At 41.6% G+C, this 25,557-nt stretch overlaps 1 protein-coding gene across 2 annotated transcripts in view; it reads left to right on the top strand.

Moving 5' to 3' along the window:
• The window catches only part of STK4 (serine/threonine kinase 4), an 83,252-nt gene extending 60,083 nt beyond the window's left edge, over window positions 1-23,169 (top strand). Inside the window, exons 11-12 of one of the 2 annotated variants that reach the window (XM_090064893.1) lie at window positions 17,677-17,759; window positions 19,523-19,659. In XM_090064893.1, coding sequence (XP_089921019.1) covers window positions 17,677-17,727 — 51 coding nt within the window. In that variant the 3' untranslated portion in view covers window positions 17,728-17,759; window positions 19,523-19,659. Of the gene's footprint in view, window positions 1-17,676; window positions 17,760-19,522 lie in introns of both variants that reach the window. The other variant, XM_090064892.1, reaches the window with a different exon arrangement.
• Window positions 23,170-25,557: the final 2,388 nt, after the last annotated feature.

Here is a 25,557-nt window from a genome sequence, read left to right as displayed (position 1 = left end):
ATACAATTGTTAAGTATTGCCAGTTAGCAATGGTGGAATAAAACAGTTAGGGGTATATTGAGAGGCTTGCCCTATCATTTCTCATACTGAGTTCGGAGAACAGCTAATTTCAAAGACAAAGATCTATTATGCCCCTAGAGTAGAAAATAAAAATGTAGGTCGACACATGGAATGCACTGAGATAAAACCTGTTTGAAGCATTAAGTCTCTGAAAACTAAAACACTGTTGTGAAACAAATAATGTTTGCAAGTGGATAACCTAATTGTTCCTTGTTCTGTGCATTTTCCCCACAGTGCCTGTTAATGAAGGGTTGTGTACATGCATTCATTATAAATAGTTGTAGAACTAAGAAACATTAGGAAGATTGGTAGGCAAAATCTTGTAGGTTGGTTTGATGTAGGTTTCCAGGGCAAAGCACACTGATGTATCATCTGATACCTGGGTGAAAAACCAAATAGGTTCCTGTTTTAGTTCAATTGGCCATCTCCCATGCTCTAAAACTACATTTTCAGTATAGCTCCACCACTCCTCTTCCATTCAGAGTGCTGTATCTTATTTCTATTGTTTACCAAGGGTGGTGGCAGTAGAGGGCTGTCATGCCATACTCTGGAATCACCCCACTATGCAGCTCATCACGAGTGGTCCCAAGACTGCAAACCTTGCTCTGTACCTTCCCTGCCATGGGTAGCAAGTGAGATTGGGACCTAAATTAAGTTGTTACCAATTAATTACAAATACTATTCAGGATGAGTGGGAAAATCATAGGCAGATTTAGGCTGAACAACTCAGGCTTATCTCTAATAGATGTTGAACTGCTTTTGTTTGAAATAAAGTTGCAGAACTTTGTTTTTAGGAATGGAGACTAGCTGGCAAAGTAATTTTGTTAAAACTTTCTCCTCTCTCCCCTGCCTCCACCAGCTTATTGGATCTGGTTGATTTTTTTTTGTTTGCTTGTTTTCTTTCCAGTAGCTTTCTTCTGCTCTGCTATGTAATTTGTGATGAGGGGACTAGTATATATAGCTCTCACTATGAAGCAATGTGTACAGCTCTCACTTAATAGCTGCATTGCTACTTTAGATAGAAATGCTTTTTTCCAGCAGTTAAGGGTATGCTGAGGCAACCATGCAGTTTTTCCTGAGAAAGGAGTTCCAGTGAAACTTTTAACTTTGGTATCTTATTAAACTACATTCTTCACTAGGCCTGAGCTGGAGAATGGACCCGTTCTTGAATATATTTGAAACTTTAAACATATTTTCTCTTTCCAGGCCTTTTGCTGTTTTTCAGTGGAAAACCAGAGAGCTGTAGTCCAGCCTGTAGCCTGGTGTTTAGTGCTCTCACCTGGGATGCAGGAAATCTGGGATCAAGCCTCTTTTCCAAATCTGGCAGAGTAGGGATGATTATTCAGCCAAGGTCTTTCACATCTTAGAGCACTGCGATCACCTGGCCACTGGCTTTTTGTGATGGAAGTGTGAGAGAGAGAGCCTGTGGCCAAGGAGCATGTCTCTGAAAACTTGGTATGTTCCTGCAAATTTTGTCAGGTTTTAAATGAATCACCATTTTCTGACCAAAAGAATATGTTGCTAAAAAATATCCAGCCAGCTCAGTACCCTGGAGTTTTGTGGAGTTGATTGTTTTGAGTAAGATGATGCATTTTAGCATATAAAAAGATAGTTTGAGGATCCGACTTAAGGAAATGAAGCATAGCATAATCTGTTGTGGTAGGGGGAAAGGGATGTAGAGGAAGAGACACCAATCCAAAGCTGTAAGAGAAGGTTGCCATTGGGTAAACACTTTTTTCTTAGCACTATCTCCAGCAAACAAATGTCTCTAAGTAAGAAAAGCTGAGCTTTCCTGGTGGTCCACACAAACTGACTTTTATCTTGGCTTCTAATTTAGTTGTTTGAAAAAACAGTGAGAGGATTTGTCTTATGGGTTAGAGAATTAGTCAGCCACTTTCCAGATCCCTGACGGTTTTTAGTTTTGGATTTCCTTGAAGTTCGGTGCTACAGAACACAATTGACGCAGTTTGTCATTTTCTTTGTTTAGATCAAGTGTGCAGTACTTGGAACGTCTGCGGATATGAATCAGGTTATTCACTCTGCTCAGGCTAAAGTAAAACCAGTCTGGGAGCTCAAAGGATTAAAACATATTGATCTCTTAAAACCAAAAAAATGTGCATTTTCTTGGAGTATAAGAGGTGATGTCCCCTTTAATGCAACTTCTGTGCATTACTGATGGTGGTAACAGCAGGTAGAATTTATATTAAAAAATATAAAGCATCAGTGGAAGACCCTCTCCTTTCTCAACCTTTTCCGGGAATGTTTTAAGAAATATTGAAGGGTAATTCCTAATTAATATCCATAGCCTCCCTGTCTCGCTTGCATTGATGCAGACCTGCATTGTGTGTTCTCAGTTATGCAACTCTGTGGGTGTTGTATTTGCATAATCACTGTGCAGTTATCCTTCTCAATAGCCATCGAGTAGCCAAAGTAGAGATGTGTATATTCACACTAATCCTGTTATGGTTTGGTTCCTGGATTTCGATTTTTTTTTTTTTTTTAAATTTATCATGCAAAAAATAGATGCGTTTTTGCTGCTTGCACCTTTCAGAGAAAATGAGCAAATGTATAGACATGTGAAAAAGCAAAGCAAATAAGCCTGTCAAAAACTGCTGAAAGGAAAATTGCATTTAAAAAGCTACAAATGCTTTTAACTCTTATGCATGAATTCTTCTCTCTCCATCCTTTCTGCCACTTGGCAGATCTCCTATTCCCCATAGTTGTAAGTTTTATCATTACAAAGTAAAGCGTCCAAGGGGGGCTGGGATATCTCCCATCTTAAAGTAGTTCTGTGGACAGGGGCCTTGCTGACTCTTCAGGAAGCAGTGGGGCGTACATGTGAATAGACAGGGGAAGAAAGAAATGGATGCAAGTGCAAAAATTCTAGTTCTTGTTACATGAAACCTGAACACAGGCTGACATCTATAAGGTTCTCCTTCAGATAATCAGGGTTCAGGAGGATTCAGTACAGTGAATATCAAGGAAGTTCCAGAAGTGACTTGATTAGTGAAGAAGTATTTTCACAGGGTCCTCAAAGGCTTTTTTCTTCTACTGGAGAAGGATATAACAAGAACCAGTGGCTGGAAGGTAAAGCAACAGAGATTAAACCTAGAAATAAGGCATATTTTTAACAGCGAGTTTTAGCTGCTGAAACACATTGCCAAGTGGGTTTTTCATATCTTGATGTCATCAGTTTTAGAGTGAGATGTCGTTCTGGAAGAGATCCTTTAGCGTATGTCTTCTCTGTAGAGTTAGCAGATGTGATTTGGCATCAGAGTTAGCTGACACTGGATGTGCAGTGTAGTACTAGCCAAGTTGCTATGCCTTTACTGGTGCTGTACTTCCTCAGGTGTTGTCCTAGAAGTCATAGCATATCCCATAGTCGTTTTCTGGCACAACAAACTAAGCTGTTTTAATTTTTCACCTCCCTCCCACCCACAGTGAATTGTGGGAAAGTTTCTCTGTTTTATAGGGTCACAGGTGGGAAGGCAACTAACTCGTGCTCTGAAAATGTACATTGGTATTGAGATTTTTATATAGATTTATTTTATGTATAAGAGTGCAGCACTCACTGATGTGGCTAAATTGATGAACCCTAGTGTGAAGACGATAATACTGATATGAGTGTGCTCCTTATAGAAAAGCAGTTTCTAAACAGCATTGAACTCGCACACGACTGCTGTAGACAAGCCAAAACATATTGTTCAGAGCTCCCCCCCTCCACACATTTCTTGGATGCTTCAGTCAAGTGCTGTGATGAATTGCCCTGCACGATGCAGCCTGGAGTGTGTTTAGCCAACTCACTACCTAAATAATTAATATATATTAAAAGCAGATGCTTGTGCCATTGAAGCTTTTCTTTTTCTTCAAATCCTTTGAAAGATTAATACCTGCATTTTAATCCTGCAAGAAATCCCACAGTGTTTGCATTTCACCCAACATTTTCATGGTATTGAGAATCTTCACTGACATTCTAAAGCTTAAAAAAAATCAAGATAATTGGTGTTTATCAAGGTACTGGAATTTGGACTTGTTAACAGTTACATCTTCACATAGATTAATTCAGCTATTTTAAAAATATATAATCCAGTCAAGACCTGAGAGAGACCTGAGAAAATAAGAGTGAGCGACTATTTGACCATGGTTATAAGTAAACTCATAGTTTTCTTAGTTTTTCCAGTTTACTAGTTAAGGTTTCTTGCTTTGGACAACTCATTCTAGAATTTACTATCTGTTCCTACATATGCTAAGGCTTTTTATGCTGACACTATAAAGAGCTTTTGATGTTTGTTAGTTTTTAATGTATGCCAGCTGACACTGAACTAATGCGTCAAGAGAATTTGCTGGAGAAGAAAAGGTTGTCCACAATTACAGTGTCAGTTTCCATTGCTAATGCAAAGATCTAACTATGAAAACACTTTCTGCATTTGCATTTCTTTTGGCTGGGGGAAATGCACATTTGCTAGTTACTTGGGATCTTAGAAAATGAGCCAATGGTATTAGGCAATAACTTGTTCTGGTACTTTAAAAAAAAAAAGTATCACATAGGCTTAAGCAGTGTTTCAGGTTACAGGAACTCTCTAGCTCTTAAAACTGTCATGGGTGTCAGGAGTCAACATTTGAGATTTGACACCCTATTTTAAAGTGTTTTATTCTATCAGCCATCACTGGAGCACGTCAAATTTTGCATTATTTTTTAAGGCTGTTGCATTGCAGACAGGTTCAAAACAGTGATTGCGGCCCAGAAATAAAACTTGAGGCTAATGAGGGGAGAATGAAGACTACCAAACTTGAGGTGAATAGGCATTAAAAAACAGTGCTGAAACTGAAGAGCAAGTTTCTAGGTTTTATTGAAAAGAAGACATCCTTATAGCATTAATGACAGAGATGCCTTGGAGCAAAGGTCATCAAAGCAGAAGAGCATGTAATACCTGCCTTGAAGTGCTGCTATTCGGAAAAATCTCTAATCACTTAGTGTACAGTATTTATAGGAATCTGTTTATCCAGCATTGAAACATAGCTTGGATGTGGCAGCTCCATTCGGCTTGCTCAGTATTGACTGTTATGCACAGGGAGCTCGGACACCTTGACAGGTTCATTTATATCAAGTATTAGCAGACTTCCTTTTTTTTCCCCCAAACAGCCACATCCTGAAGGCCTGAATTTTTTAGACTTGTTTTTGGTAACAGGTATGTCTACTAAGCTTTATCTCTAATGAGTTCAAATGCCTGTCCTTCTCTATTGTACCTTGTTCTCTATCTGTCTATTGTGAAAGCAGTTATGTGAACTGAGGGGTATGTTGCGAATCTTCTGTACCATGTACAAGCATGCTATTTATAGCCTATATCTCATGATTGCTTCTCCAGCTACTGTCACTTCTCCCTCCTCTTCATATGCAGACTTCTTGAGCGTGCTGTCTCTTCTTCATGCTTTGACTTGGTTTCCTTTCTCAGGCTGTTCTGCAGTCCAGAAGCGTACCTGTTCCACTGAAGCATTTCTTGCTGAAGCTGACTTGTTTTTAGCCTAACTCATGAACACCGTTTCTCTCCTTGCCTTGTTCTATTTGTTCACTTGTCCTTGGCACAGTCTATTCTTAAGACCTTGAAGTTCTTGTGCTCAGTTTTTTTTTCTCTCATCCTACCTCTTCAATAATTAATTCAGCCTCTCAATTGGTGGTTTCTTCTCTTTCCTTGTTGATGGCATCCTTATTCCTTTCGGGTCTTTCTGGGTGACCTCAGAGTAGTCTAAACTGACCCTAGCTATTAGGCCAAGTTTTTTTTAAACTGCTTGGATGCGTCTAGTTTTGGATATCCACCTCTCAACTCCTTAAAGGGGCCTGATTTGCAGAGGCTGAACTCACAGACTTCTGAAGATTGTGGGGGTCTTTTTTTATGAGGCTCAAACCAGGCACCCCACAGTTGGAGCAGCTAGAATCGCTAGTTGCTCTTGAGAATCTTGGTCTCAGACCGTAGGTCTCAGCACATCCTCTTTGCATATATGTGGTAAATTTTAAGGGAACAAAAATAGGAAAAGAAGCCTGATCTGAAAATCTGCTGTCTAAAACCTGTTATAGTAGCAGGATCATTTTCTATGTCTCAAACAGCTTGTCACATTTTGGCATTTAATGAGTTAGCATAGCTTGGGTAACTTCTGAAATCTCTTTCCCCAAACCATGTTTGTACCTCTTCCATGTAGGCGGCATGCAAATCAGTGTTGTACTCTGCTGACATACAGTCAGTGTTTTGAATTTTCCTTGGGCCAATTAGATGGGTTGATAAGGAATCAAAAAAGTTAAAAAATTGGTATGTGAAATTGAATGCAAAACAAAAAATATTTAATAAAAGCTAAAGACCTTTTTTTTTGGTGGGGGAGGAAATGAACTTGGATTTTCGTTAACACTTGTCTGGCTCAGGTCTGTATACAGTGTATTTCTCCATGAAGCATAGGAAACTGCAGCTTTTACTCTTGTTTTTCAGCCTTTAACTCCCACTCTACCTTTATGAAGTGTTTAATTGGTAAAATCTATTTTCTAAAGACTACAGAAAATGGAGATTTGATGCCAAGGCCCTGCCCAGTAAAAGCCACTTTGACTTCGTGGGCAAAAGGTATTTAACTTTGTAAAACAAGATATTCTGGGCACTGCAGGTGAATGGTATCTCTGTCCATTAGAGTAAGACTTATCTGAAAGTAGGTGGTGAGCAAGAACTGAATGATAGAATTGAGGATAGTAAAAGTGTGCGTTTTAAACAAGTGCACATGCATACAGGTCAGAAATGTGGAGAGAGCAAGCAAGCTCGGGAAGGAAACAGGCATTTCTCTGTTTTGTAAGGGATCAGCCTTCTCTTTCTGATGGAGTGCCTCTATACTAAACATTTTTAGTTGGGATGAAGGACACTTGAGTTACGCTGATTACATTTGTTCAAACAGTCGTATACTATTCATCTGTAAACTCCGAGGGGAAAAGTTCTTCATCTTTTAAGAATGACTGTTACACTTTCATTTAGCTTTTGCTTCCTATTTATGCTGTTAGGATGTATTATAGTAGCTAGGACTGAGGGGTCCTTTTTAAATTTTGTTCTATAAGGCTGTGTTCAAAGATCATCTGTTACTGCAAGAAAAATAAGCTCGTCTCCCTGCATCTCTTATCTATTCTGTTTTTTGTTTGAAAAATCAATATCTGTTTGTGAATTTGAAATGTGATGATAAAAGAACCACCTTTCCCTTTTGGCTGTGGAGCACTGGCTGTGCTGTTATGGATCAAATGTAACACAAGTCTGCTGGCTTTAGAGAAAACAGTTATAAAACCTCCCTAAGCTGCAGGAGACATGGCAAAGATGCTGAGAGAGGGCTTTGTGCTGGCTGGAGGTTCAGGTTCAGTATCAGCAAATAATGAGACTTGCAGGCAGAATTGGGATTCAGGGGTTTTGTCTGCCCCAAGAGATCATTTTATGGTTCTTGTGCCATTGGTCTGAATCTGATTTCATAGGTAGGAGAGGGAGCTAGCATGTGGGAGTGCTCATTTGTAGAGGAAACATGAAGACTGATGGTAAATTTCAGTTGTGTTTGTTAGTCTCATTCTCGTACTTGATGCATAGAACAAAAGTAACTTTTGTTTGGAGCTGCCTTTTCTGAGTAGGAAGGTATTGCAAGAGTAGCAAAAGATTTTGGTGCCTCTCACCTCTAAGTCACTAGTTTAAATATGGTCCAGACCTGTGGCGACCTCACAAAGTCAGAGGGGTGACCTGCCTTAAATGAAATTGCATTGCAGTTTAACCAGCCTGAAATGAGGGATTGCCTCCTTGTGAGCAGCAGCCGAACAAGAATGAGACTATTTCTCTCCCACTCCTAGAAATGATCTCTCTTGCTCTTAGGGTAGATGTCCCATGGCAAGGCAATGTCAGGCAAGTGTGCATTCCTGCTATATCTCTTTCCTGAGAACGGGACTTCAGTATGTGATATAACCAACTAAGCAGGAGGTAGCTTAGTTTTTCTCTGGGCTCTGATAATTCATTTATCCCCGAAAGCTTGTATTTAAGCTTCTACCACAATAACATGTTCAGAGCAGGCAGAGGAAAGAGGCTGAGGTTATCCTACAGCCTTTATTTTATGGTGAACCTTTTGTGGAATTTAAGTTTGGCACGGGCTGATGCGAAATGTTGTAGCTGGTGCAGAACCTTCTCTAGTTCAAGACAGAATTATGAAGGTATAAATTACAGAGCAGGACGCCCTTGAATATATAACCTATGGCATGTTTAATATGCCTGCTAAGATCTTTTTTTTGTTTGTTTTTTTTGTTTGTTTGTTTTGTTTTGTTTTTCTTTTGGTGCTTGCTTTCATTTAGATTCAGTCCAGTCCAGTGTTACAATGACACCATACCCAACTGTAACAAATGAGTGCAGTAGCCATTTTTTTCAAAATGGAAAATCTTAAAATGAAGAGACCATAACTCAGGAAAACAGATCAGGGGAATAAACATTGCATGGCATAGTAAAGCACCATCCACAGGTTTGTTTTTTTGCTGACAGCAAATGGATATCAGGGTTGGTTTGTGAGCCTTGTTCAGTGGAGGGGTGCAGGAACAAATAAGGGGCAGAACAGTATATTGCTAAAGTGCCTATTACCTCCTTATCTGTGTAGAATCTAGCTCACAAAAGGCAGCTTAGTCCCCTTTCTGCAGTTGAGATTGAGTACAGAAGATTAATAATAGTGCTCCTGTTCTGACAATGATGTCCAGATTTGAAGAGCAAATTTGTGAACTACCACCTGTTTGGGAAGTCTTTAACATGAGCAGTTTTGTTATCAGGATGAAGTAATAAGATCAAGCTAAATACCTGCAGGAAAGATAAAGCTATTAATTGAGTAATTAGGGCATTTGTAACCTTGCAGGATTACCTGCGATTCTCTACCCTGTTTCTATATTGACATATTTGAGCAACACAGGGCATAACTCTTATCAGTCTTGCGTATGGAATTAACTTTCTTGCTTCCAAACATTATAAAAGCTCTTTATTGACCACAGATGGACAAAAATAGCTAAACTCACCAGGAGTCCTAAAAGCTTTCTTGTAAGAAGTCAAAAGGGAAAACTGGGGAAGAAGAAAGGAGGATGAGACTTTGCCCTGCGGCTAAGACCAGTCTTAATTGGTGATGCAGAACACTGAGACCTCCTCTAAACAGCAGTCTATTATGAGGCAGCTTTTTCTTTTCTTTCCTCTCATTTTGCCATCGGCATTTTTTTAAGAAAATAAATTCTATCACTTTCCAACTCCAAGGATCCTGAAGTGTAACACTGCAAAGACAGTGCAGGGTAAAATCTTCATTTCCCTGAGAAATCTGTGGTCTGTGTAGTTGAACCTGGTTTGTATTGAAACCCAGAGGGGTGCATGTACACATACAATTAGCACTCCTGAATATACTCTGATGCAGTTTGTGCCTGAGGTTTATTCCTCCCAGCTGTAGCATTTACACGTGTCCAGGACTACAGCATGTTGAGCCAGGGTGACATAGCCCCCGCTGTCAGGGGACCCGAGAGGGTCAGCCTAGAGTGGCTCTGCCCTGGTTCAGCATGCTGCGCATGTGCGGTATGGGGTGCTATAGACTCATCTGCAGCGATGAAAACTCTGCGTGTCACACACAGATAGTTGCTATGCTGCTAATTTGGGAGATCCTGGTATCAAGAAAAACCTACACCTGAAAAAAGCAAGGTGGTGCACATGGCAGCAGCGTGCATCACTCAAAACCAGAGTCTGGCTGGCTAGAGGCATGCTCCAGCTGCCGGCCAGGCTCCTTATACTGGGGCTGAGGGGCTGACTGGCACACGAGGGTGCTATGGTGTGGGGCTAGCTGGTAAGCAGGCCCTACACTGTAGCACCCTCCTGTCTCAGCCAGCCCTGGTCACCATCTGCACATATGCAGCAGCACACTAAATAACTCCGCCATAGCATAGTGTTGGTGTTGGGCAGTACTGTGCTACAGCAAAGTTAATTAGTTTACTGCAGCCTAATAGCACTGTGTGTGTAGACAGTGATGCTTTACTGCGGAGATGGTCAACTTCTCAATATAAAGCACACTTGTAGATACACCCTGTATATATCCAAATGGATTTTGGAGGCACAGCATTTTAAGAAAGCCTTGCTTTTAAGAGTAGTGATGCATATTGCATTAAAATATTGTGCCGTATTGGGTTAGACCAGTGGTCTGTCTAGCCCTGTGTCCTCTTTCCAACAGTGGCAGAAGTGGATTCTGTTCTGGGAGAGCAGCAAACCAGATATTTCTAATGATCTATTTGATAATATCCCTGGTATCCACCATTTATTGGGTTAGAGATGCCAAAGGAAGCATTTCCAACCATTCTGTTCAATAGCCATTAATAATCTGTCATCCACAAATTAATCCAGTTTGTTTTTTGACTCTAGCTGTGCTATTTGCCATGGCAGATGGAGACGAACCTGCAAAACAGGACATCATAGACTTGTGGGATATCTGCTCCAGTGGGCTCATGAGACTGTCCAACATCACTTTTGCTAAGCTAAGAAACCAGACTGTCCAGTCACCTTTCTTAGACCCTCCATCCTTTTGATTACCTGAATGAAGTCTGTATCTTTTCCAGTATAAATTCATGTTCCTTGAATGTGGATGACTAGCTGAGGTCTTACTAGTGTAAGGCAATAACTTTCTGCTTCTACTGGAAATGCCTCTCAATATATCCTAGAATTGCAATGTCCTTTTTCATAGCCGCATCATGTTTGACAGCTCATAGGCATCCAGTGATCACCAAATACATCTAGGTCATCCTTCTACCCAGTTGTTTTCTACCTCTGCGATCTAGGCTGGTAACAGAAATCCTATTAGTCCTTAAGGGCATGACCCAGCATTCTGTACTATAGAACGATATCCTGTTTCTGTTGTTCCAGTCCTCAAGGTCATTCACTTATTCCTGTATAATATCCCAGTCTTTCTGTGCGACTATTATGACTTTTTGTGCTCATTAAATTAATGATTCATAGACTATGAAGGCATCATCCAAAGTTCTCCTACATCATGAAATGGTGGAATTTACACTAGCTCCTTGCCAGGTCTCATATAAAAAATATTTCCAGTTTTTTCCACTGTCTGACCTCCTTCTGGTAGTGCTTCTAGCTCAGGGGCGGGAAATAATTTTGGCCGGAGGGTTGCTTAATGAGTTTTGGTGAACTGTCAAGGGCCATAAGGGTAGCCCCCCCCTCCCCCTCGTTGCCATATTAGGACCAGAATACCCCCGCTCCCTGACTTTTGCCACTGGAAGTCCCTCCCCCTGCCCCCAAAAGTACTTGTTTTGGGAAGGGGCGTTGCCATCTTGGAACCGGAAAAAAACAAATTATATACCAAAAAACCCATCCACAATAACATTTTTATTATATATATTATACATAGAGAGAGAGAGAGAGAGAGATATCTATTATCTATAGCCTGATTTGTGTGCATTTGCATTACGTATACAGAGGTGAGATCGCATAATAGGTCAAAATGAAGTTTTCTTCTTGTATATTGCGGGCAGTGGGGGAGAGGATGTCGAGAGGGGGGTATGGGGTTTGTAAGGTGCTGTGGTTATGTCTGTGTGGATGTAGGTGGCTATAGGGAGTTTGGAGGGGGGTTGTGCAGATGTATAGATGTGTGGGGGTAGGTATGGGATTTGTGGGGTGTGTGGAGGGGGTGTGGGTGCATGTGGCGGGGTATGTGCACGTAGCAGTGAGCAGGGCTCCCCTCAGAGGTGCATGGGAGAGGGTGTGGGTAGATGCAGTGTTTATGGGGTATGTGATTAAGTGTGGAGGAGGGTTTATGGGTATGGTGGGGTGTGCATGGGAGTACCCCCTGAGCCAGTCAGCTCCCACCCCACAACAGCCCAGAGGCTGCATGCCAGGCAGCGCCTCCCTACCACTGCCAACAGTGTGCAGCCCCAGCCCCGCCCTGCACCCACTCTGGACCCACCCTGGCAGGAGCAGACCAGCCAAAACCTGTGGGCACAGCCCTGACCCCAGCCCTCTCCATGCCTGCTCCACACCGCCCACCTGTGGTGCACCCTGCTGCCCCTTGGGCATGCAGCGGGTCTCTGCGGCTAAACTGCCTTTCTAGCTCCGTCTGGCTACTGCCGCTTCTGGCCCCAGCTGCATGGTACTGGGGGGACCTGTGCACATAGCCCTGACCCAGCCTGCCCCATGCCTGCTCTGGACTCACCCACCCAGGCTGTGTAGTGGCAGTGCCTGGGCACAAACTGTTGCTTGGCATGGGGGAAAAGTGACTTCTCCCCCTCACCACTGCCAGGCCCTTCCTGCTGCAGTTGCCTTGTGTTTCTGCTGCCATCACTGCCACTCCCAGGCTGCCCAATGGGGCAGCGGTGGCAAGGCAGAGCCTGGTGCGGGCTTTGGGCAGCTGCAGCAGGAAGGGTCTGGCAGGAGTGAGGGGGAGGGGCTGCTTTTCCCCTGCCCCAAGCAACAGTTTCTGCCTGGGCACTGCTGCTGCTGCTCTGCCTGGGTGGGCTAGTCCAGACCAGGTGCTGGGTATGCTGGGTTGGGGCTGTGCATGCAGGCCCCCACTGCTACCACGGAACTGGGGCCAGCAGCAGCAGCAGCAGCCAGAAGGAGCACCCACTGTCTGGGCTATCTAGAAAAGCAGTCCAGGCGTGGATCCTCTGCATACCCGCTGTGTGCTCGGGGTGGCAGCAGGATGCACCACAGCTGGACGGTACCTGGGCCATGCAGCACCGAGGGACCTGCTGCAGGCTAGATAAAGCCCCTCCGCAGGCCGTATTCTGCCCACCCATGTTCTAGCTAGACGTGCCTAAAATTAAGAGAATGTATGCTACTTGCCATCTGCAGCCTCATTCATTATGGGGAAGAAAAGTGCCTGTTGTCTTTGCTTTTCGGTTTAACTAGGTACTTTATTTTCATTCATTAGGAATTTGTAAGTCCTATTTTTCATTTACCTGTCTTGACTAGATCTCATCTAAAACCTTGTATCCTTGCTGTCTATTGGTGCATCTGGCTATTTTTTTAATAGTACAGAGCTTTCAACTACGCTAATATTATTCCAGATGTAGTCATTAGAGTAATTAGAGTATCCTTATGCCACATATGGCACTTGACAAAATCTCCTTCCATTACCCTCTGAAATTGTATTGCATCACACAGCACTTCCATGTTCAGATTAGTGTGTCATACCCTAATCTCCCTCTGTGGGAACATTTTTCTAGCCAGCTGTCTTCCATTTTGTTCTGCATCAGGTCCTGTCTACCCAAGTAACCCACCTCTGCCTTTGTTCTAATTAACCTTTATCTCTGGGGATAAAGATGCAGCTGTACCACAAACATCTTTCATGCTGTTAACCATCTGTCCTGACTTAATGATTCACAGAATTCAGTTATTCGGTTGCTTAAGAAAGCCATTGTTCCATTTGCAAACAATTATTTGTGTATTATTAACCCTTTCCACGTACCTGTAGCCCTATGGGATCTTATAGTTATATGGTTCATGTGGAAAGCCCCTGGTCATTTTATAGTAGAGAATAATGAAAGAATAATAGCCTTCACTTAAGGCAGGAACAGTTTTTTATTTCTTTTCAGTCTTCCACCAGCCCATGTATTGATCCTGACTTACAACACCTTTGCTGTTCCAATTCTCAGCCTTGTGTTCTTGGGTTGCACCCATCACTATGGTGCTGAGTGTTGGCAGGGTTGAACTGAGTGGTATCTGCCATATATTACATAGGTGTCTTCTCTCTTTTCTAGAGGAAAAAATATCTGGATCCATTTTTTTTTATGTAGTGGTATGTGCTGTTAGCAATAGCCAAAAGGAAAGTGCACGCTCCACCTGGCCTGGAGAGTGGTGAGGTTTCAGGTGGTTCTTGGTGCCAGTTGTATAGTGGCCCCTCTGCAAACTCTCTCCTGCACCACCCAGTGTTAACCTTGCAGCTGAAAACGGCTGTGTGCTGTAGGGACATAGTAAATACTGGTGGTCGTCAGCCCAGAGTGAAGTAACATGTTCTGGAGCCATTTAAAAATCCTACCTCCTGAAGCCCTGAGCCTTTGAATTGATGGTGATGTTGGAATTGTAGAAATTGGCCGTCTCAGTGGGGCCCTCTCCCCAGTTGTCGTTTTACCTCTGTGTTCCTCTGGTGCCCAGTACCAGAAGCTTTCAATAGAAGGGACAAGAAATTCTCAGTAGCTGGAGGTAGAGCACTGTATCCCCGCAAAATCTCTCCCAACCTCTAATACTGTAGTTGGGCATAAATTCTGATGCATAAGGTTTTATACGCCTTGTAATGTTCTTTATTTATTGAATAGAAGAAGCCTGGCCACCGTGCAGGAGAGCCAGTTAAAGTTTAAGCTTATGTAGCCATTCCGTATACATACTCAGCATTCAAATTAACGTTTTGCTCTTTTTTTCTCATTTTATTTGACTACAGACTCTTTTATTTCCCTGGACTCCTAAGTAGAAGAGTATCGGATAATTACCTTCTCTAAAACAGCTGTTATTAAATTAGTATGAAACGGTAGACGGGTGCCATACATCAGCTTAAACTGCCGACTGGGAAAGTCCTATTAATGTGTATAAATAATGTACATCTTCATGGAAAAAGTCCTTTGTCTTTCTAATGAACAATTTGCATGTTAGGCAAAATGACTGCGTACCCTTGCTGAAAAGCTTTTATTTCCCTTGTACTTGGATTATTATAATACATGTATTATTGATGAGTTTAAAGTACATGCTAGTAGGAAATACCTTTTTTTCTGGTACAAAATATGAAGGATTTTCCAAAAAATGAGTCACTCTGGATCCAACCAGTGATTGACCTTGTAACTTCTAGGAATGATCAGTCTTCAATTGAAGAGACTAGCAAAGGAATATTTAACAGTTTCATAGATGTTAGGATCAGAAGTGACCTATTAGATCATCGAGTCCAACCCCCTGCCCTGGGCAGGAATGAGTGCTGGGGTCAGATGACCCCAGCCAGGTATCTGTCCAATTTCCTTCTAAATACAGGCATACCTCGTTTTATTGCGCTTTGCTTTATTGAGTTTCGCAGATATTGCGTTTTTTACAAATTGAAGGTTTGTGGCAACCCTGCGTCAAGCAAGTCCATCAGCTCCATTTTTCCAACAGCATTTGCTCACTTCGTGTCTCTGTGTCACATTTTGGTAATTCTCGCAATATTTCAAACTTTTTCATTATTGTTATATTTGTTATGTGATCTGTGATCTTTGATGTTACTATTGTAATTGTTTTGGGGCACCACGAACCGCGCCCATATAAGACGGCGAACTTAATTGATAAATGTTGTGTGTGTTCTGACTGCTCCACCGACCGGCCGTTCCCCCATCCTCGGGCCTCCCTATTCCCTGAGACACAACAATATTGAAAATTAAGCCATTTAATAACCCTACAATGGCCTCTAAGTGTTCAAGTGAAAGGAAGAGTCGCACGTCTCTCACTTTAAATCAAAAGCTAGAAATGATTAAGCTTAGTGAGGAAGGCATGTCGAAAGCCGAGAGAGGCCAAAAACTAGGCCTCTTGCGCCAAACAGTTAGCCAAGTTGTGAATGCAAAGGAAAAGTTCTTGAAGGAAATTAAAAGTGCTACTCCAGTGAACACACAAATGATAGGAAAGCGAAACAGCCTTATTGCTGATATGGAGAAAGTTTTAGTGGTCTGGATAGAAGATCAAACCAGCCACAACATTCCCTTAAGCCTAATCCAGAGCAAGGCCCTAACTCTCTTCAATTCTGTGAAGGCTGAGAGAGGTGAGGAAGCTGCAGAAGAAAAGTTTGAAGCTAGCAGAGGTTGGTTCATGAGGTTTAAGGAAAGAAGCTGTCTCCATAACATAAAAGTGGAAGGTGAAGCAGCAAGTGCTGATGTAGAAGCTGTAGCAAGTTATCCAGAAGGTCTAGCTAAGATAATTGATGAAGGTGGCTACACTAAACAACAGATTTTCAGTGTAGACGAAACAGCCTTATATTGGAAGAAGGTGCCATCTAGGACTTTCATAGGTAGAGAGGAGAAGTCAATGCCTGGCTTCAAAGGACAGGCTGACTCCCTTGTTAGGGGCTAATGCAGCTGGTGACTTTAAGTTGAAGCCAATGCTCATTTACCATTCCGAAAATCCTAGGGTCCTTAAGAATTATGCTAAATCTACTCTGCCTGTGCTCTATAAATGGAACAACAAAGCCTGGATGACAGCACATCTGTTTACAACATGGTTTACTGAATATTTTAAGCCCACTGTTGAGACCTACCGCTCAGAAAAAAAGATTCCTTTCAAAATATTACTGCTCATTGACAATGCACCTGGTCACCTAAGAGCTCTGATGGAGGTGTACAACGAGATTAATGTTGTTTTCGTGCCTGCTAACACAACATCCATTCTGCAGCCCATGGATCAAGGAGTAATTTTGACTTTCAAGTCTTATTATTTAAGAAATACATTTCGTAAAGCTATAGCTGCCATAGATAGTGATTCCTCTGATGAATCTGGGCAAAGTAAATTGAAAACCTTCTGGAAAGTCAGCAGCCATCAACATCTAGGCAAGAGCCTCCACCAGCAAAAAGATTACGACTCGCTGAAGGCTCAGATGATGGTTAGCATTTTTTAGCAATAAAGTATTTTTTAATTAGGTATGTACATTGTTTTTTAGACATAATGCTATTGCACTCTTAATAGACTATAGTATAGTGTAAACATAACTTTTATATGCACTGGGAAACCAAAAAATTCGTGTGACTCGCTTTATTGCGATATTCGCTTTATTGCGGTGATCTGGAACCGAACCCGCAATATCTCCGAGGTATGCCTGTACCTCCAAGGAAGGGAACAGCATCACCTCCCTTGGAAGCGTAGTCCATATTTTGGCAACCCTCACTGTAAATTTTTTCCTGATGTCCAATCTGAATTTGCTCTCTTCCAGTTTGTTTAATTTAAGCACTTGAACTAATCAGGAAATTAAGATTGCTCTTAATATTTTAGAACATTATAGGAACTGAAGGACCATAGCAATCACCTACAGTTCAGTCATTTCCTTATACTGACTGGAGGAAATATTTGTATTTGGCTGTAAGGTTTTTAGTTCCTAAATGGACTTGAAGGGGGACTGTGGTAGCTGTGTAATTAATAATAAACCATTGTCAGGAGTGGCATTTACATTCATCTCGACTGCTGTTAACTAATGTTCTAATGGCATTATTTAACACTCAAAATCAAGCCATCCTTTCACACTAGAAATACAAAGTGTTTGCAGGGCTACAGGTTTTAGCCATGTTGGTCTACAGGCAAAAAATATGTTTAACTTTTGGCAGAGGTGATATTTTTAGACTAACAAAATCGTTGCAAAAAAAATTCCTACGTATGCAAGCATTCGGGCTCACGTGCCTTTCCTCAGCCAAGAAGAAAGCACAAATTGTAACATTTATCCCAAGTAGAAATGAAAATTCATAATGCACAGGAGAGTAAAAAAGATGCCCTAGTTTCTCTTGGGTGGAAAAGTTCCTTTTATGCAAGTTAGGCTCAAATAAATGTTCAAGCAGTCTGTTTACCTCCAAGTTGTGTGATGGTAAGCTGGGTGTTGATTTTTTTTCTCCTTCTTGGTAAGGTGTTTTCTGTTATAGAAGAGAGAGGCAGATGGGATGTATCTCCTGGTTGAGAGAGTTCTGTAGTGTGGAGCCTGTTTTTCAGGTATGCAAATGCAGCTTAAACAATGGTCTGGCTGGATGGAGAAGGGTTGCAATTCTCCAGGTCTCTGGGCTTTTGGTTTTTGCTTCTTTTTTGTAGAAATTATGAAGTTTTCACTTCAGAGTGGCTAATTGCTTTGTCTTGCATGTTGCAGAGATCCAAGTTTTTACTTGATCTTTATTTGATTTGCTGTTGCAGTGTTTTGCAGAGAGTATTGGAGATGATGTGCAAATAGTTGTAGAAGTGTTTGCATCCCTTAACAGGTGTGGCTATTTTCAAGAGCTGTTTTGAGTGCTGGGAATCACTTGTTCAGGGAAAAGAAAAGGTACTGTGGCTTGCTGACCATCCACTGCATGCAAATGGCAAACTGAAGCAATGGCTGCAGCAAATACCTTGTGAGCAATTTGTAGGCTGAAAAAAATTGGGAAAATGTCTTGTTCAATAAACAACATGTGTAATGTGTATAATTTATGAAAATTTGCAGTGCATAAATCTTAAAATTTTTAAATGGAAGAATCGGTCCTCATTACAATGGTAACCTCGTGGGAGCTGAGAAAACACAATTTGCAGACAAGTTGTGGATTGACTGAAACAAAACCCAAAAACCTCTGGGGGCGCATCCAGATCAGTGCGCACGTGCGGTTTGGGGCACTAGTCTCAGCTGCAGCAACGTAAACTGCATGCGTCACACATGCAGACACTCACCACGCTTCTGATTTGCAGCGCAGTGGGTTTTTTGATACCGGGAGATCCTGATATTAAAAAAAACAAAAAACAAACATCTGAAAAGAGCAGGGCAGTGCACATGGTAGCAGCATGCATGGCTCAAAACCAGAGCCTAGCTGGCCAGAGCCATGCTTCAGCTGCTGGTCAGACTCCACACACTGCTTCACCTCTGCTGGAGACCCCCAAGACCCCAGGTAAAACTTCCAGGTGCTGGCCTCAGCCTCCTCTACCCTACCCAGGGCAACTTGCCATGCACCAGAGCATGTGTGCACCAGCATTCCCTGGGAACTAGTAACAGCGGCACAACTGTGCCACTGCTGCTTGTCCTCTGGATGCTCCCGAGGTAGCTGGTACAGAATAATGTACAAATGGTGTGGGGTTTTTTGGATGCAAGTATGAGCATGTGAGTTGTAACCAGCATTTTGGCCTTTCAGAAATAGAAAAGAACCTAAGTATAGAAGTCTACACAAATGTCTAGGTACCCTCTATCTTTTTAACTTTCTGGAGTTTAACAAGCTAAAACTAGTCTCTTTCTCAGTTTCTTTTTTCTTTCCCTTCCTCTGTCCCTTTACTCAGTGAAATTAAGGGCTATTAGGAAAAGGAAGGAAAACCAGTAAAGGAAAGCTTTTTAATTCATTTTGAAATGACAGTATTTGAAAACTTCTTTGAAAACCCTCAGAATGGGAAATGCCTGATAGTTCTTAAAAACCGTGAAGTTTAAGTAGATACTGTGTGCTGTGCTTATGGCCTGTCTGGCACACGTTTCACTGTAAGAGTTAGCTGAAAGAGACAATAAACCAATTTTTACTGCAACCAGGATTCGGGTTCTAGGAGCTTGGAGCAGAAGTTATTTGTCATCTTGTTTCTCAGTTATTCCCCTCTGCTGCTTTTGGAGTTCAGAACGGTTTTGCTCTCTACTGTTAGGATGCTGTTTTAATATTTATAATGCAAGAGCAAGAAGAGCACAGTCTCTGCAGAAGTGCTGGTCATTTTTGTTCAGACTCTGAGGTTGGGTTATATTCTGTTTTTCTTTCTGCTAGTTAAAGAGTTGGAGCGTAGAGGAGCTGCAGAGGAGACTCTCAGCCCTTGATCCCATGATGGAGCAGGAAATTGAAGAGATCCGCCAGAAGTACCAGTCGAAACGACAGCCAATCCTCGATGCCATTGAAGCGAAGAAGCGTCGGCAACAGAACTTCTGAAAGAACTGCTGGTAGAATCAACCTCCATCCTCTGAAACAATCAGCTCCTTGCTTTTTATGACTACTAAACAGATTGATTAGCAAGATAGAGGGCAGTACTGCCTACTTATTTTTTTTTTCCATAGCACTTTTGTGAACTCAGGAATGCCATTAAGTGGGAAGTCCTGATGGATGGATAATGGTATGTGTTAATGTTAGACATATTTAAAATAAGAGGTGTATTATTTCAGAGGAGTTCTGTTACTGCTTTTAGATGGATTTTTTTTTTTTTTTTAAATCTGAGGAACAGCTAGAAATAGACTAATGAAAGTTGGCTCCTTTTCTTCTTGAAGTAACTTTCAGTAGTCCAGTTTCTTCTTTTCAAGTTACTATGTACTGTGGTGTTTTAACTGCTGCATTTTTATTGTTGTTGATGTTATTATATAGGCTCAGTTTCAAACAGTTTAACTGTGTCTTTCTACTGTTAAGGTACTATGGAAAGTGAGAGCAAACAAATGAGGTTGCTGAAAAGTGTTAGACAAAGACATACAAAAACAGTTCCAGCCTTTAGAAAGGAACATAAATCTCACATTTTAAAAAGCCTGTAATAAGCCCCATGCCTTACGTTATGTGCTTTTAAAAGCGTTTTTCAAAACCTCTGTCTTGTCCTTCATGTGTACTGTATGAATTAATACTGGTAGATTAAGCATGTTGTGCCTCTATTAGAAATTATATTCTGCAGTTTAAAAGCCACATTAACCTTAAGACAAAACCAAAACCAAAGTGGAATTGCAACACAGAACACAAAGCAGATGCCTGTTTGGAAATGTCCTTCAGAGAGATCCACCTAGCATTGCCATGCATGCAAGATGCAGCATTAGGATGCTGAAATTATTCTGTGAAATCTCTCTCAGGAAATTAAGTACTTTCTGCTCCATTTGTTAGAGGTTTTAAAAAAAATATGCCACTGTAAATTGTGGAGATTTCTTACAGGCTTTAGAAGTTAGATGTAAATTTGGATGTTTGGATAAAAATGTACCTTCAGAGTACTTCACCTTCCTAAAGGGTTAAGTGCATCAAAAAGGCTAAGCTAAAAATAAATATTTTTTACCCAAAAAGATTCAATAATTTTTTTTCTTTTGAGGTGGCAAACCTTGCTCATAGGAGTCAATTGACTGAAGGTACAACTTAGCCTGTGTTGCTGTTGCTAAATTCAGTCTCTTCTAGCTTTTCAGGACACCCTTAAAATCTCTCTCTCTGGGATAACTGTACAGTCTACCTTTTTTCATATTTTTGAAGACTTGTGGAAAATGAGCAGAAAGTGGACGTACAATCAAAGCGAGCTGAGTCACCTTGGAATGGTTCAGTAAACTTTCACTGCTGTGAGGGAAAGCTAACCAGAAAAATCAGTACAAGAGTTACCAGTTACAGATGCAGCCGTATGAGAGGGGGTGCTGTACTCTGTAGCTAGAGAACACCGCTAATGTCAGTTCTCATATTAGGATTTGGTTTTTTAGGAGTCTCTTACATATGGGACAGATCAAGAACTTGCATTAATTTACTTTCATTTTCCTCTGATAGAAAGATCAGTTTCCACATCATCCTTGTGAAACAGATCTTGGTACGACATAAGATAATCAAACTGAATTGCAATGGTTCCTGAAATCAAATGCTGTTAGTAAAGAGAGGCGTGCCTTCACACCTATTTGGAAGCATAGCTTTAGACCCTGTTTCTTGGGAGGTAATGCCTAGGTTACAGTAAACTTATATCCTATTGATTTAAAAGGAGCTGAGCCATTGTTTAGCTCTCATCACCTTCAATTTATTCCTCAGTTGTGAATGTGCAGAGCTAAAGTAGCCATCTCCTAAAACTCATCTAACTCCTCAAGCAGACGTATGAAAGGAAAAGGAGTCGGTGAGCAGTGTGGTTAAGGACAATGAGATATTGCATTCCAGGGATACCCACTCTGCCCAGCTGTTGGGCGCTTGAATTCTGACAGTCTCCAGTATTGGGAAAAGTACAGGATGAAGATCTTGAAAGCAACCAGTACATTAAAATGAGTCCAATCTTACTTCCCCAGCAGAAGCTGAATAATTTAAACCTTGCCTTTGTTAGATGACTAAATCCCTTAGTAATAAAAATCTGGCAATGAAGTGAACCATGAAGGCTAGTAAACTTGTATATTGACAATACAGCATAGTTGCACAGGGCACAGATGCCATCTGCAGCACACATTAAAAATTCATGCCGTGTGTTTTTATTGCTCAAAAAATATTTACAAAAGATTCTTATTAATGTTCATTATGTTCACTTGCTTCAGTGGAACTTCCGGAAACAAGAAAGATGGAATTCTTTTATTTGAAATATTAGACCTTGGTTTAATTATTTGTGGTATATATGCATTTTGCCTCTGTGTGTGTGCGCGTGCGTGCTAGGTGAGCCATGCATGGCAAGCTAATTGCATTGCCTACGTGTTGTAAAGACTGGACTCTGGAGGGAATGAATTGTCACTTGACAAAACTTTCTGATGACTGGAAGACATTAGGAAACCCCAATTCTAAACAAAACAGCAAACGGTGATCTGGTGGTCATGTTTTGCTGTTCGCTCCAAGAACATAATTTGAGATTGCCCAAAGCAATATGTTAGTTCACAGATGCTTACAATCAGTAGGCTTCACTGAAATAGCTTTCTATTTAAAAAAAAAAAAACCGCACACAAAACCAACCAAACAAAAAAAAACCCACTAGCAGAAGAATCCAAATATATGAAAGAATGAAATGGTCTAATTAACAATTTCCTTAACCTGTTCCCAAATGACTATAAGAGTTCAGACTTTTGCTGCTTTATGGAGTTCTCCAAAATATAGGGAATGGATATTGTTCTCCCTACCCTCTTCCAGTTAACTTCTAATCAAGTAGAGAAAATTGTTCCTTTTTTGGCTTCTTTGCAGTAATGTGCAGAAGCATATTCCACTTGCTCCTTGTGCTGCTTCAAATGGTAAGACTAAGGCTTGTATCCTAAGGCAAGGGTAGTCAGGCAAACAAGGTTAAGCAATATGCTTGTTTAATTGTGAAATTGCATTGACATGCTTTATGGGTCCATATGCATTGCTGAGAAGTGTTCTGGACAAATTGTTATCTTCACTTCTTACGGCCTGAAAAGACGCCGATGTCAGTTCTGTGAGACTAAATAATGTGAAGTTTGTAGCTTTAACTTTTTTTGTAACAAAGAAATTAGTGACACTGGCATAAAGTGCTGACTTGAAGTGCTATTTTGTAAGATCTGGCTATTTGTATATAATAGTATTGGGTCATTAGTTTGTATATGTATGAAATAGCAACTTTTATGGCATTGTCTCCAAGTTTAATACAGGAGATTGTTTTCATTTCTCTCAAATATCTTGCCTTATTTGTTCAACATGACAAATAAACTGTGCTGAATGAAGGTCTTAGTGCTGAACTATGTATACAGAATTAAAACGGTTCCAATACAGAATTTCTAGCTTGATGTAGCATCTGGAACTTCTTTTAGGACACATTCTCTTTTTAGATAGATCAAGAAGTAGTAACAAAATGAACCTTCCATCTACAGCAGTCATTCTAAGTCTACTCTTGGGTCCACAAGGCTTTGGTAAGTGGTTCACAAATGCATGTGCAGATCACTCTCCCTCCTTTCCAGCGCCATGTTTGAGAGAGGTGCCTGGCTGGCTCCTGCAGAAAATTTTGGTTGACACTGATGCATCGATCCAAAATGTTTAAGAACCAGGGCATTGGTTTCCATTGTATTCCAAGTCAGTAGTTGGTTATTAAATGAAAGATTAGCTGACTGGCCAGTGCCTACTACTTGGGAGTTCAGCTCAGGTGCTACTAGACATTTTTGTTACTAGTACAAGTGTAGACTGTTTTTAAGACCAGGACACAGGTTAAGAGAACAGAGATGGGGCTTCTCCTTCACACTGCAGGGTTTTTTGGGTGTAGGACAATATTGTATCCTACAACAGCTGCCTGCTGTACCTATTCCATAAAGAGCTTCTTCCCTAGGGTGCTTTCCCCAGCACACAGTTCAATGTTCAATTAAGAAAGTTTCTGTTCATGTAGCTTTCAGACTTGCTACCCTGTAGCAGGCTAGAATTTGTCCCTACAGTTTGTCTGGGACATGGGTAGGTATAGGTATAGGCATAGGTAAGACATTGGTGGAAGGACCTTCTCTCCCCTTCCGATACATAGTCTGTCATTTAGCGACTCTGGCTGCTATAAATGACTCATTGAGTATAAACCCAGAACTGTCAGCACTGTCATAAAAAGAAAACCTTCAACTCTTCCAACCTCTAGCAAGGTTTTTATCGTTTCAGATACTTAATTGGGAGCTCAGAATCCTGACTAGAACATACTGATTCAGGATACCTGCCTGCCATCATAAACAGAAATGGCTTTGGCCTGTACTTATTCTGAGCTATCCCTTCACCTGACTTCTCTTCTCATGTAATCCCTTTTGCTCTTGCCTGTAAGCACAAAGGGTCAGTCAGACCCAAGAGCCAGCATCTGAAGTGTTTATGTGAGAATTGTCTTGATACTGGCTATGTCTGTCATGTGTGCCAGGAGAGAAGGGAAAATATTAGTCCCTCCCAGAATGCAAGTCAGCCACTTCCAACCCCTGAGTGACTTAATAATCCTTTAATTTGTGAAAGCCCATGTAGGCAGCCAAACCTCATTTAAAATATTACCATAATTGGAGTCCAGTGTACACTGCCCAGTGCACTTGATCCTAGCACTGCTTATCAGGTAAGTGCTGTCCTGGGGCTTGAGAAATCAGGAGTTCTCATTTCTTGCAGCATTGATTGCTGGCTACTTACTTGGCCAGTACAGCAGATCAGTGCAATGCTAAACATCCCTTCTTTTAATGAGTGGATCACTGAAGTGCAGGATGTCCTGACCCACTGACAAGCAGGCAAACTGCAAGAACAGTTTACACGCCCAGCAGGGGTGGTACAGGCACCTACCCTGGAGATCTTCAAGGCTATGGACAGACATTCAAAAATCCTGAGCCTGAATTTATTCAATCTTTGCAGATTAGTCTAACCTGGCTAGGCTGAATCAGTTTTTAACTGCACAGACATCCCAGAAATGCAGGCACATTCCTGCAGTGGCTTAGGCTAGAAGCCAGGGGGTGCTCAAGCAGCCCTCTCTTCCCTTCCCTTCCCTTCCCTTCCCTTCCCTTCCACAGTGCTGAGCTGAGGGGGGCATGGCTCTGATTAGGGAGGGGTCCATCCCCTCCACTTCTAATCGCCCAGCAGGAAATAGATAACAGCGTTTATCATCCCTACCTCGGTATTTATCACCCTGTTAAGAAAACAACAGGGTCATATTACTAGCCACCTGCTGATTCTGCCTTTGTCCTGTCTACCACAGCACAGACCATAGCCAGCATGTGGTCTGCTAGCTAATGCTGAGAAGTGCCTGTGTAAGGCAGAAGGGACGGGAGATCCCTGGTTAGCAGGGATGGGGGGAGCAGGGGGAAGCTGAAGCCAGGCAGTCTCTGCCAAGCTCCAGCCAGGGAGCAGAGGGGTGGAGCGAGCCCTGTTGTAGAGTGGAGAACCTTGCCCAGTCCTGAGAGCATGCCAGGATGCTGAGGGAGCCTGATTTAAGTTAAATCAGGAAGGGGTCTGGGACAGACATTGCATTAACTGGTTTGACTCAAATCAGTTAAGTCTGATACTACATTTAACCAGGTTTATCTCAAATCAGTTTCACTCTGTCAAACTGGTTTATATGTACTGAACATTGTTCTGTTACAGGTTTACACCAGTTTTTGATCACTTAAATTGTTTTATGTGTAATGCCTGTTACTAGCCCAGAAGGAGACTGGATTCACAGCACACCTTGCTGGAGTTATTTG

This window comes from Crocodylus siamensis, chromosome 10 (assembly GCF_052110815.1).
Source record: "Crocodylus siamensis isolate JL-2025a chromosome 10, ASM5211081v1, whole genome shotgun sequence".
In the NCBI taxonomy this organism is placed as follows: domain Eukaryota; kingdom Metazoa; phylum Chordata; order Crocodylia; family Crocodylidae; genus Crocodylus; species Crocodylus siamensis.
Note: the sequence above shows the minus strand (reverse complement) of the source record. Positions and strands in the feature narration are given on the sequence as shown.